We start from the raw sequence: 13,499 nt of genomic DNA, 5'->3' as shown, positions 1-13,499 counted from the left end.
CACTTTACAGTGTTTCCCGCGGAATCCTGTCGCTCGCTCAGTGGTGAGAGCACTCGCCCTCGCGAGCGGGAGGACCTGGCAGGTCGAAACCTCGGGCACGTTTCCTCATTTCCACAGCCCCTGATAATAATTCCCTCGAGAAAACCCAAAACAATAATAAATTGGTCACTTCAGTCCACGACTGTTTGCGGGACGCTGCTGCGCGCAATTGGCTGCCGAGTCTCGCTTTGGGACGTCTAGAAGGCGTGATATAAGACGCAAAAATGCAAGGATTATTATTATCTACAGATGTAGAGCCTTATTGCGTCGTTGAGACGTCTCAAAGTGCTTCACAGCTGTAAAGTGGATTGACTGTATACTTTGTGGGTGAAACTGGCCATGTACTGGAATTAACAATAATAATAATAATAATTCTTGTATTATCACGTTGTTGAGACGTCTCAATGTGCTGGATTTATTTTTAATCAGAGAGCACGTGGAAGCCAGAAGCGTGGGAAAAGGGCAGCATGTGACGGGCTGATGCTCGGGTCAGGTGGGAGGAAGAGAAGGGGAGGGAGGGAGAGAGAGAAGGAAGGAGGAGGAGGAGGAGGAGCTGGTGCTCACGTGTCTGGAGGGGGAGTAAAGTGCAGCAGGAAGTAAAGCCTCCCCTTCCCCAATCCACCCCTCCAGCTAAAGCAACAACACACGGTCACACAGGGGGAGAGAGAGTGAGAGAGAGGGGGAGAGGAAGAGGAAGACAGACAGACAGACAGACAGAAGAGTTATGGAGAGGAACAGTAACAGGACCGTAGTGGTCACAGGTATATAAAAAAAAACATGAATGGACGGCATTGGTTACACTGTTGCGGCGGGAGGAGGAAGAGAGGGGACGCGATACATTGTTGCCGCTAAATGTATCCCAACAGTCGGGACACATTGTAGCGGCTCCGACACTACGCAGAGAAGAGACGAGTCCCAAACCTTAGAGCGAGTTCGCTGTCGATCTGTCTTTCGACTGGTGGGGGTGGGGAGGGAGGGGGGTGGGGAGGGAGGGGGGAAGTTTCGGGCAGTTGGGTCGTGAGGATTTTAAACGGGGGGTGGGGGGGAGAAGAGACCAGGTTGGAGTTGGGAAGGGGGTGTGTGGGGGGGTGGGGGCAAGTTTGGGAAGTATCACCAACTTTCCTTTGTGTATTTGTACTGTGTGACTGACTGGGTCGTGAGTGCCTTCCACACTTGTCAATTCTCCTGGTGATTTATTGTTTCAAAATGTTTTGACGTAACTAACCCCCGGGGGCAAAATGTGCTGTGGGTGGGGGGGGAGTTTTAATACAACTTTTAGACGTAACCGTCTCTCCGAGCCTGAGTGTGAGTGTGTGTGAGTGTGTGTTTCACGGGAAATGTATGTACACATAAAGCCACCTGCTTGTGCCAATTATGCAGCAGTCAACACGATCTGGAAGGGGAATGGTGTGACTATGTCGAAAAAAAGATGTCGTCAGTATAATACGTTTAATTGGGTTTTGCACAGGTTCGGACGTGTGTGCAAATGGTAAATGCCCCCGAAAAAAAGTGCATCTGTTGCGTTAAATTGAGCGAATAGGTTTTTAAGTAACTTTTCTAAGACTGCGTTAGACTTGGAAGTCAAGATGGGGAAAGGGGGTGGGGGTGTGGGGGGGGGGGGGACAAGAGAGCAAGGCTGATGTGAAAGTAACTTAGCTGCTGTCGTGTCAAACGTTTTTTTTTAAAAAAAACAACTTTTGGCTCTTGAGTTAGAGCTGAGAAAGCAGAATGTCATCGGTTTATTTCTGTGTGGCGTTGGTGTGGGGACCATTGTCACAAAGTCTCCTCTGCGCTCTCTGTTAATGTACAGCTGCAACTAGACAAAGGGGACAAGGAGGGAGGGGAGGGAGGGAGGGGGTGCAGAGGGGGACAGGGGCAGACAGTCAAATTAGGCGAGTCAGACAAAGCAAGACTGGGATTTGTCCAGTGTCTGCAAGATGCAGACCCACGAAGTGCTGGTGTCTTGTGATTCCCAACACTAATTGACTGTGAGCCTGAGCAGTCTTTGCTGAGCCACAGCTACAGCATTTGAAAGGAGGGCTAAGTGTAAACTGTATGGTAAATTCTATTTTATAAATGAATAACTAGATATTTTGTTCAAAAACATCGAAAGGGGAGGAACAGGATGAAACGTAGGGTTGAATATCATAATAAACTGTTTAACGGACGCGGGGCAGATCATTATTTTTTTTTATTCATATTGCTGAGGATTATTTCCACAACAGTACCGTTAAAAGGGAAGTTCATTTACTAAAACTGGAGATGCACTTCTGAGGATCAAAACTATGTGTATGGTCAACAGACCTTCCTCGCTGATGGTGAACTTTAGAGGAGTGTGGAAGTGCTTTCTCCATGTGATACTCTCAATGTTGGTTGAGATCTCGGCGTAAGTAGGAACCCAGAGGTTTGTCGATTAGCGATAATAATCCCTTCAGAATAAATGAATAAAATAATAATTTGGTCACTCAATCCACGACTCTTCGTGGGACACTGCTGTGCGCGACTGGCTGCCGTGTCAATTCACTTTACTGTACATCTTGTGAAGCACTTTGAGAGGTGGCTTTAGACCAGCCCAAGTGATCCAGGTGTTCGCCCCATCCAAACTCAAGAAAAAGAAATGGGTCACTCCAGATGCACATAGAACCCACCCCTCCCCGAATCATTAATGAGAAGTCTCAGCAATCTTCAGAACTCAAAGGATTTTTCATTAAAGGCTAAACAAGTGAGGGTGTAACTTTCTGCTTTTGCGATGGGAAAGTACAGTTCCCCAGACTTTCTTCCCCCTTTAAGCAAAAAGTTGAGCGTGGATCCTTTTAGATGTAGACATACTGTACAAAGAAGCAGTTTGGGACATGGCTTCAGTGCTCGTTCATTCTCAAGAGCCCTTTTCCCCTATCACTGAGTGGAATCTTGTTCATGGTGATGTGGATAAGAGACTTATGAGTCTGAGCCGATGAGCTTTAGAAAGGAATTTGATAAGTCCTCAGAGAAACAAAATGCAAGGGTATGGGGAAAAGAGCAGGGGTTTGGAATACGGGACATAAAGTCACAGACTCTTTGCATTCTCTGTGGCTTTGTCCACCTTTGCTGCTACTTTGAGTCCTGCATATCAAGACTGAGGTGATGTGAGAGGTGGTATTTCCCTCTCTCAGGTTCCTACCATCCAGGGTACATTCCACTTCTTTATTCTTCCTAACAATGTGAAACCCTTCACGTTTCCCGAGGTAAAATTTCATCTGCCACCTCTCTGCCCGTGCTGCATTCCCATTTACACATCCCGTATCGTTTTGCAATCTTTCTGGGTTTTCTTTTAAAAGTGAGTCCCAGCAGAAGCCCGTTCCGGTCGTTAATGCAATATTTTTCTACAAGTAATCTGCCCCTCCCTTTCTGATGATTGACACCATAATGTTTCCAATTATTGAGGTCAGCATTTGCCAGATATGGTTCAGTCACCTTACTCGAGTGTGGGAGCGTTTGCTTGCTGCCCAGTGATAATTGACCGGCTTGTAATGCCTGTCAGCGCTAAAAGTAATCTCCTGCCTGGTCTCCCTTCAGTGGCTTGAGGTACAGGAGCGATCTTGGTATGGATCCCTGCAGAATTTCCTATATCTTGCCAGTTCGAGAAGTTGCCCTTTACTCCTTCTAGATTCCTAGTTTCTCGTTTCCTTCTCGTGTAATATTTATTAATTAAGAGCTTTGAGACTTCCTGACGACGTAATAAGGCCTCGTAGCAAATGCAAATGATTGTTATTATTATTTTCTCCTTTAACTTTTTTTAAATGTTTTCATCTTTTCAGGGTTCGGCCCCTTTGGAGAACATACCATTAATGCGAGCTGGGTGGCTGTGCAGGTAAGGGGCTGTCTTCAAGTTCAGGAGCTGAGTTCGGAGGCTGAGCTAGTGAAACTTTTTTCATTGATTGTCTTGTCTGAGATGATTTCTCTGAAACTCTTCCTGTGACACTCTCCTCACCTCCTGAATGTGATGATGGGGAACAGTTTTGTGAGGAACATCATCGTACCTGTCTACCTGGGGCTTTCGGATTGGGATTCACTGGAGAGAGACTTGGTTGCCCTCTGCACTTGATCCCTCCGTCCCTTCTCCCCCCTGCTTCCTTTTCCTTTCATCACTTGTCTCCCTCTTTCCACTCTTCTCCCCTTCCCTGCCAAAGTTCGAGAATGTTAAAGGCAATTCAGCCAAACTCGCGGTCTTCCCTGTTGGGATAACCTAACTGTACAAACCAACGATTGTTTGGAAAATCCTTCTGTCTGCATTACTATATAAATTTACTGAGCCATGGAGAGACCTGCCTTAAGGTGCTATTACCTGGTCAATCCGCACTACCTTGGTATTGTTTCTTGTCACGTTCAAGAGGAAGTGACTTAAACAGCAGTTGCAAGTCTCCTGTTCCCTCGTTACCCATAAGGGGTTGATAGGTCTACAATTTGCAACTCATGCACTACTGCTTCGAGCAATCCTGCTTCTAGCAGCCGTGCATTCAGTAAAGTGATTGACGTATTTAGCGAGGAGCAGAGGAAGGTTCGTCTTTTCTCAGTAAAGCCAGAATTGGGTGTGTGGTACATTTATATAGGAGTGTTGTGCATTGATATTTAGGATAGACTCTGCAGCCAGGTTCTAGCGCAATTTGCTTTCAGAACCTTGCAGCTCGACTGGCTCCGGCCTCCTGCTTGTCCCTCGTGCCCTCCGTTCCACCATCGGTGGCCACACTTTCAGCCACTACATCCCGAAATCCTGTCTCTCTGCCTTGCCCCCTCCTTCCCAATCTTGAGGTCGCATCTGAAGACCTACTTCTTCGACTGTGCCCTCGGTTCCCCCTCCCCCCAGCTCGGTGTCATGCTCCACTGTGAAGTGCTCTAGGACGCTAACCTGCATGAGGGGCGCTATATCAATGCAAGTTGTTGTTATTTATACTGCTCAGTGATTAATCATCCTCGTGTGTGTGTGTGTGCGCGCGCGTGTTGAGAGACTTAATAGTGGATAATAGATTTCGTCACCTATGATTAATGCTTGTTTAGACACAGTATTGTGGTTTGGGAGATCTGCTGAATAGAGAGCAGTTTTCAAACTGGTTGAAGTTCCTGTGAATCGAAAGTTCAGTCTCGGTGCTGTTTGAATCCTGGCGAGTGGAGGAGTGATCTTAGCTGTTCCCGTAGGCAACACACAGAAGAACTGAGGATTTGATTTTATCCCTTTGCCGGGAATTGGTGGGGCTAAAGGGATGGGTCCGCCACCACACAGGCCCGACCCACAATTTGTGTGTCTTGGGGGGGGGGTGGGCGGGGGTATCTTGATTTAACCTGTAAAAGTTGCAAAAGCTTCTCTGTTCTGTTTGTGTTCTGCATTTAAAATCCGACACTCGCGCGAACTTGATACAACCTCTTTCAACTTTGTAAACCCCCATTTCAGGGACGTCACCTGGCGCTCTCAAAAACACTACACACGAACACGTGTCTGAGGTAAGTTTACCAGATTAATGTAGGGGTGGGGGGGGGAAATCACTTTTTTAAAAAAGAAACATGTTTGTATGCAGCCTATTCCCACCCGTTTGCAGCTCAACTTTAATCTAAAACACAAGTTATTACAATAATAATAATCCTTGCATTTGACACAGCGCCCTGTCAAGTCGTCGAGGTTTTAAAGTGCTTCACAGAATTTACTGTAAAGTGAATTGATTGCATTTTTGTGGGTGGATTTTGATCTATGAGGGTTTAGGAACTAATGAATTGCACTGATATCAAACACACAGTCACGGCACTTCACAGTATATTCAGTGAAACGTTTTAAGATGTTCAATGACGAGGTAAGGCACCGTATCAAATGCAACAATTATTATTATTTATAATAAAATCAGTGCAATTCCTTCATCCAGGTTTATGGAGCAGAATGGCATTGAAGTATTTGCAAGTTGAAGTGAAGATCTTTTACTGGTCAATCAAATTGGGTTTTTAAATTGTCAATCTTCAATTATTAGCTTCTCTTCTGAAATCTATCCATCTATTACTTGCGTTCTCTCTCTCTCACCCTCTCTCTGCACCTCCTCCCCTTAAACCCCAAACATACTCTCTGGATCTTTGTGCTGGTGCAGTTTCAGACAGCATGCAGTGGGAACGAGCGGACACAAAGACAGGCAGCCAGACGTCTGTAGCCTGGGGCAACAGGATTTGCATTTTAATCAAAGAAACATCAATCAGAAAGGGGGGGAGAGAGAGAGAGAAAGTGCCGTGCTTGCCCCCATCAGCTTTCAGCTGTCTGTCGACCACGGAGATGACCGCAGGCTGAGCCTACACGCACTCTAGTTTCACCGCGGCTTGCCTGACTGCCGCAGCCAAACTTTCTCACTTGTTGAAAACCTCCCGCTGAGTCAGATGTTAGGTTCGTGAGATTTTATTTTAAAGGAAGACCCGTCTGATGAGACTCTTTACGGAAGAATTGTGGTTTGTTTTTTTGGGGGGTGATGGAAAGCTCACCAGATGGGGAAGTGTTTTTTTTTATATATTAAAAAAAAGAGTGGTAATTCGAAATATAGCGCTTCACATTCGCTCTAGGGGTGGAATTCGTAGATCAGAAACTTTTAGTTTTTTCTGTTGAGGAAATTGGTTATATACTCAAAGGAAAAATGTGCAGGGCTATGGGGTAAGAGCGGGTGAGTGACACCAATTGGGTAGCACTTTCAAAGAGCCTGGCACAGGCACGATGGGCTGAATGGCCTCCTTCTGTGCTGTAAGATTCTGTGGTTTCCTATTCCTTACCCACTCTCCAGTGGTCAGTGTTAAAGTGTTCTTGTGTAGCTGTGACTGAGGATGGGTTTTAGCTGCACGCATTTCCACCCCCCCTCCCCTCTTCAATCGTTTTGTTACCTTACTGTGTACGTGGCTCCTCCACATTTCGGCTCGCGGATCATGCATTAATGTTGGGCGAGTGATCTTCCTGCAAGCCTCAGCCAACTCGTTTGGTGTATGAAGGTGCGCTGATCAAAATCTTCCTTGCTCTTGGAGATTTATGTTTCTCTCCTCATTTGAAAACAGTTTGCTCGCACCGTACCGATGAGAGCCTGACTGATCCCTGTCTTTTGGCCTTCTTGCGACAATGTGGACATTGGCTTCTGTGCCATTGCTGCAGCTGCATGGAGTTTCAGGCGTGTCTCAAGATTCAGGACCACCCAAACCTCTCCTTCGTAGTTTATTAGAGGAAGACGTTTCCTTATTTCAACTGTGCTTTGCTCTGCAACGCCATTAAGAAAAGATTTGGCATTTTTTTTCCCAGTCGCTCCATTTCACAGTAATTCCTGAAGTGCCTTTCGACGTGATAAGGCGCTATAACAAATGCAAGGATTACTAGTTATTTTACAACCGAACTCTTGTAGTAACCCCCCTTTCTATTGCTTGATCATTGAATGATGCTGCCTCTGTAGCACGTGGGTAAGACACTGGCCTTCACCTCTGGAACCATTGGTCAAGTACAGCCAGACTGGATGGGTAGAAATTCATTTAAGCTTTAAGGGCCCGTTGAGAAATGATACATGGCTAAGTTTGATCGGGGTTCACTGGAAGTCTGATTTGCAAATGGCACCTCGCTCGGGGAGGTGGTTCAATCAGCAGAGACAACCAAAAACTTATTAACTAAGCTTGATACAGTAGGAACTGCAATACTCCAGGCAACTTTACTACTGCTACTTTACTGGCAACTGATGTAAAGAGATGTAAAAATAGGTGGCACATGTCGACCGTAAGCAGGGATGGAACTTGTTGATCTGGTCAGTTGACTCTTTGTTCTTCAGGTCCGCATAAGATGCTGACTTACATTGTCGAATCCAGAGTTGAGCGTTCCAGACTGGCTGTACAGTGGTCTGTTCTGGTTGCATCTGGAGTACTGTACGCAGTTCTGTGGTCACTGTCACATAAGAGCGTTAGGGGCACTGCAGAAGGAGAGCACTGAGGATACTCCCCCCAGCGTTGGAAGGTTGAGCTGTGGTGAACAACTAGATGAATGAGGTCCCTTCAGCCTTGTAAAGAGACCTCTCCAAGGGGGACTTTATACGTTTATAAACCTTGTATAAGATGCTAAATGGGGATTGAGAAATTAAACCCAGAAAGGGGCATTGCGAGGCAGCTGGAGAAGAGGGGACGCGTTCGTGGCTGTGAAGGGCACATTTAGCACTGGACTGCCCTCAAGAAGTGTTTCTTTAAACAGTCCTCTTGAAGTCTCCTTAGAGTAGATATTACCAAGTCGGCGGGATAGAGGAATGCAGTTCGCGTGCTGTTCTGCTGCTGCCGCCTAAGTGCAGACTTAACTAAACTTTAACAGAAAATGCTGAGGCTGACTGTTGCTTCTTGATAAAAACAGACTTTCATTGTACCAAGACAGCAGTTCAATTATTTTGCTGTTACTACGTTTATGGGGTCTGGTTTTCAGCGACCTTTAGGCACAGACTGTGTCTAGGGACCCCTAGGCCGTCCTTTTTGTGTGTGTGTGTGTGTGTGTGTGTAGAGGGCTGTGTGCAGTGCGCAAGTTCTCTCTATTTCACAGCAATGTGTACGGTAATTAAGGCCAATATTAATTTTTAAGTCACTTGTGATTTAACCACTAAAGGATGTTGTAACTCCAAGCGCGAGATACAAAGGTAGGTTTTATTTAACGAATGCTTGTACTTTGAGCAGGACTTTATAGCCTGTCTGGTTCAGACACTGCAAGTCCTATCTAATTGGGGGTGGGGGCAGGTGTTGAACACAGCTGTGAATTTATTTAGCAATTGGGGAGTGGGGGGTGGGGAGCAATAGCCCCTGTACTCTAGCAATGATGGCGAGTGCCACAATTCATGTCACCCGTGTCCAGACTGACTGATGTGGTTTATTGAAAAATAACAGAGTCTCATTGTCTGCAGTCGGGAGTTGTTCAATTATTCTCTTGTTACTACATTTGTAGAGTCTGGTTTCAGGGAGTCTGACACACAGGCTGTTCTGTCTCAGGGTCCTAACACAGATGCTTTATTTCTGTCTTGTACTTAGGGCAAATCTACTGTGGGTGAAGGCAGTAGGGGGAAGAAAGAATATCTGCCCTATACATGTGCAGTGTTTGCCCTCATAACTCAACTCTGTATTAAATGCACATATATTTATTCTTAAATCGTCAACTTTTGATTGAGTTGCGAAGGTAGACATCATTATTTCAAAGCAATGTGGAGTTTTTTTCGCTCCGTTACCACGTGTTATCGTCACACCTCGCTCTCATTTAACTCCCAAATTCACGTGACAGCAATTTGCTACTCACCTCGTTGTTTTGAATGCCTGCATAATACTTAGCATTTTGGGGATTTTATGTTTGGAATAGTTTTAGAGTTTCTCACTTCGCTATCCTACGAAATGCACATTCACTACACTTTGCAGTATATCCTGTGAAGCGCTTTGAGACTCCCTTTCTATTATTACAATAATAACAGTAGGGTTTCTAGCGCCAATAATTTGTTATCTCATGTTTAATGCATTATTCTTTCCCCTTCTTCTGAGAACTTTGCCCTTTCATAAAATCTCTCCCCATGAGCCAAGCCACATCAGTGAGCTGTCTGTTATGATTTGCATCCTGTCATAAGACATGAGATCAGACTGACTATCCCCAATTTGGTTCGAAAAAGCAACCTTCCTACCGCTTTAACATTGAACTTGAACGTAGCTTAGGAGCTGATCGGCTCACCTTAAGGTATAACTGGGCATTGTAAGAATGAAAAGAACACCATGCTTTGCATGTAGAAGGACATCTCGAAGCACTTGACAATTCTGGTCGGAAGCACTGAGCAGGAAGCAGGAAAGGTGGTGACCAAACATACAAATTAAGATTTATTTTTGAGGAAGCTTTTGAAGCCTGGAAAAGAAAAAGCAAAGTGGAGCAGTTTTGTAAGAGTTTCGGAGAGCATGATCTGTTATTTTCAATAGGTTTCCCAATTTTCTCCCTTCTGCTGCTAGCCTGGGAGGTGCCAGCGATCTGGTACATTACCCCTCAAGTGACTAATTCTTTGCCCTCGAACATGTTTGCATAAGCTTTTCAGCTGTGAGGCCGGACGCTTCTTGAAGCACAGCGCAAACATTCTTCACTTGTGTGCAACTGATAATGGGCGATTTTGTATAACTTTCGATTATAATTAGATCTTCCTGTCGGACTCTTAAACCATTGCTGTCAAATTCACCTTCTACCTTTTCTTTCAGGAGCTGGAGAAGCTTGGTTTGGGTGAGGATGTGGACTTGTACGTGTACGAGATCCCAGTGGACTACCAGAAGGTCCTGGATTTGATCCCCTCGCTGTGGAAGCGTCATAACCCCCAGGTTAGGTGCTTTTCCTCACTGCTCGATCTCAATGCATTTTGTCAGGGCTCAATTTATTAAGAGCAGAAAGGATTGTGTTGGGTAGAATCAGTCCCCTGCCACTGGAGGGAGCAGTGTTCTGCTTTGCTGCTCAATAATCATCTCAGAACAGGACACACGACTGTTTGAGATGATCCATTTGATATCATTCCTCCAGAAAACCCGCCCTGCTATCTCACTGTAAGAGTGTCAAGCATTCTTAATCGAGTCCGGCACCCTGACCTCAACCACCCTTCCTGCAACAACAACAACTTGCCCTTCGAATGAGCTGGAAACCCAGGAGCACTTAAATCTAGTAACCTGATGGTCGTTAATGTGCATTAATCTGGATCAATGAGATCAAGTGGGGCTTAAAGGGCTTGCTCAGTCCAATCCTCTCTCGTGAGTTTACCTGTTCTAAAGTTGACGGTCGTATCAACGATTGGTTCGGACACAGGTGGATGGAATTTCTGGCGTCTCCACCTGTAAAATTGTCTCGATTTCCCTACACTTCTTTCAGCTGTTCATCCACGTGGGAGTTTCAGGAATGTCCACCACTGTAACATTGGAGAAATGCGGCCACAACCACGGCTATAAGGGTCTAGATAACGAATGTTATTGTCCAGACACCCACTGCTGTATACAGGGAGGCCCCGACTGTCTGGAGTCCGTAGTAGACATGGACACTGTCTGCAACAGGATCGCAGCACCACAGCTAGATGTCGTCTTTTCCGTCTCCAAGGACGCGGGAAGGTACAGCACTGTAGATGGTATAAAACCGCGCAGTTACTCATTTTTTGCGGAGAATCCTGAAGGCCTTGAGCAGTTCTCCCTCCGATTAAAAACATTTCCGAGCATTTGATACAGCGCCTTATCACGTCTTCGAGACGTCTCAAAGCGCTTCACAGAATATAATGTCAAGTGAATCGACTGCACGTTTTCGGGCAAAGCGCGGCAGCCAATCGCACAAACAGTCGTGGACTGAAGCGACCAAACCATTACTATTATTATTTTTTTTTGAAGGGTTTATTACCCCCCAGAGAAGCAATCGGCCAATTGACTAACAACCGGGTTCCCGCTTACTGCTGAGTAAACAGAGGCGTGTGGAGTAAGGAAACTTGCCCAACATTTCGCCCTGCCGGGAATCGAACCCGGGTCTCTCGCTTACGAGGCGAGCGCTCTAACTACTGAGCTACGGGACTCCGCCTCGCGCATTCACATTTTTTTTAAAAAAAACTGATGCACATTTTCTCGTGTTCTCCCACAGATACCTGTGTGACTTTACGTACTACGCCTCCCTACATTTGAGCCACGGAAAATCGGCGTTCGTTCACGTACCTCCTCTGGGAAAGCCGTACTCTGCCGAACAGCTCGGAGGAGCGCTCCAGACCATTGTTCGGGAGATGCTGAATGTTCTGGAACATTCCGCGGCAAAGATAAACTGCAAGATGCATCACTGAGTTTGGAAAATGGAAGGAAAAATAACCTGACACGCACCCTTTTTTTTTTTCCTTTCTCCCCTTCCTCCTCCTTTTCTCCACCCCCCCCCCTTCAAAAAAAAATTAACTCAAGGTACAACTTTAGCTACAGCTGCGGTTGTATGTGATATCATGTTTTTGTGGGTGATGAGCAGCGTGGAAGCGTTGCGATTGCATCTGATACGCTGTCTTCATTTCTTTTAAAACATCTAACACTTGTCACAACCCTCACCCCGTTATCTACTTAAAATCTTGTTCGCAGAAGAGCTATTTGAAGTGAGCTTTGCATTGCTTGCACTTCCTTCACCTCTGAGGTAGAAAACAGTCAAGCCGGTTGGAATGAAAATCTACGTGCTCTACACTGCCTTGTGCAGATTTTCTTAACTTCAGAGATGACCCTATTTTCTATTAAAAATCTAACACTCGTCAAAGCTTTTTTTTGACACAAATAAGAGTGGGATAATGTTTCTCTTGTGATCTTTGTTAACCCTGGAATATTGCCTTTTTTTCTATGCTTGCTTTGTCTGTCGCTCTCTCTCTCTCTCTCTACATATCTAAGTTGGTGTGTCTTTCCCTGTGTGTGTATGCGTCCGTCTGTCCATCTGTCTCTTTCTCTCTTTCTTGCAGAAAGAAGGTATTAAACTCTGAAGGAGGATGATGGTCATTAAAGCAGAATCCTAGGTTGAACCACCTCCTGGAGTCAGACCAATTGAAGCCCTTGTGGCTAGAGAAGCACTTAGACATTTAATGACTTAAAGCCTGTACATGTATGCAACGTTTGACTTGCTTTGTGATAACTTAGACACTAGATCTTGTATTGCTTTACCTAGCATAGGCCAAGCTGTGAGACAGATGAAGGTAACTAGTGTGAAAGCATTAAAGACGGATAGATAGGTTAACTGGTTCACTGGTTAACATGGTGAGACTTTGACTGACACTCAGATCATAGGCTTGGATTCCTAGCTTTCCTGATCCTCAAAACACTTGAATCCATCCTACTGATCCGCACTAGTGATGATGTCAGGAGGTGATTAACTTGAGTTTCTTAATGAATAATGAAACAATATATTTGGCAAGTGCCAGCTGCATGGCGCTAGCCTATTTGACCAATGCCACTCCCATGCTGCTAGCCTGTTTTGGACAAGTGTTAATCCAGCCAGCAAGTCCCATGGCATGACTTAACTTGGGTGGGGGTGGTGGGGTAAACATTGTACATGTTTCTTGTCCATAGCTGCCACAGTAGGTTTGCAAGGTGGGTAGGTCCTGAGGCTCAAGACCATGACTTTTGGAACTGTAACTGTGATGTTCCAAAGGGTTTGATGGAGAAACTTGATCTTAATCGATCACCATTTGGCAGAGAGAAAGAAAATTAATTGATCTTAGATAAGATTTGATTATAATTAGTTTGTGTTTTTTTTAATAGGTTGTTATTACTGAATTTTTTTCTTCAACCTAGATTTTGATAGCAAAGTGTAAATATTACCCTGTAGGAAACCATCAGACCTTGCATTGGAATGCAGCCCTAATGGTTCTTAAATACAATATGTTGCGTTGTAAATCTTGCGATTTGGACCCCACCACACATTCCGTGGAATGCCATCAACGATGCTTCTAAGAGGATTTCTGCCAATT

At 45.3% G+C, this 13,499-nt stretch overlaps 1 protein-coding gene and 1 non-coding gene across 2 annotated transcripts; one reads left to right on the top strand and one right to left on the bottom strand.

Annotated features, from left to right (window-relative positions):
* The first annotated feature begins 583 nt into the window (after positions 1-583).
* On the top strand, positions 584-12,290 carry pgpep1 (pyroglutamyl-peptidase I). The gene is made up of 5 exons (XM_007898835.2): positions 584-800; positions 3,837-3,889; positions 10,255-10,371; positions 10,910-11,142; positions 11,657-12,290. The coding sequence occupies exons 1-5, from the start codon at positions 764-766 to the stop codon at positions 11,847-11,849; spliced, it is 633 nt and encodes a 210-aa protein (XP_007897026.1). The 5' UTR covers positions 584-763; the 3' UTR covers positions 11,850-12,290.
* Positions 11,520-11,591, bottom strand: trnat-cgu. Its single transcript has one exon. It is a non-coding gene; the product is annotated as a tRNA-Thr (tRNA).
* Positions 12,291-13,499: the final 1,209 nt, after the last annotated feature.

This window comes from Callorhinchus milii, unplaced genomic scaffold, assembly GCF_018977255.1.
Source record: "Callorhinchus milii isolate IMCB2004 unplaced genomic scaffold, IMCB_Cmil_1.0 Scaffold21, whole genome shotgun sequence".
Classification (NCBI taxonomy): domain Eukaryota; kingdom Metazoa; phylum Chordata; class Chondrichthyes; order Chimaeriformes; family Callorhinchidae; genus Callorhinchus; species Callorhinchus milii.
Note: the sequence above shows the minus strand (reverse complement) of the source record. Positions and strands in the feature narration are given on the sequence as shown.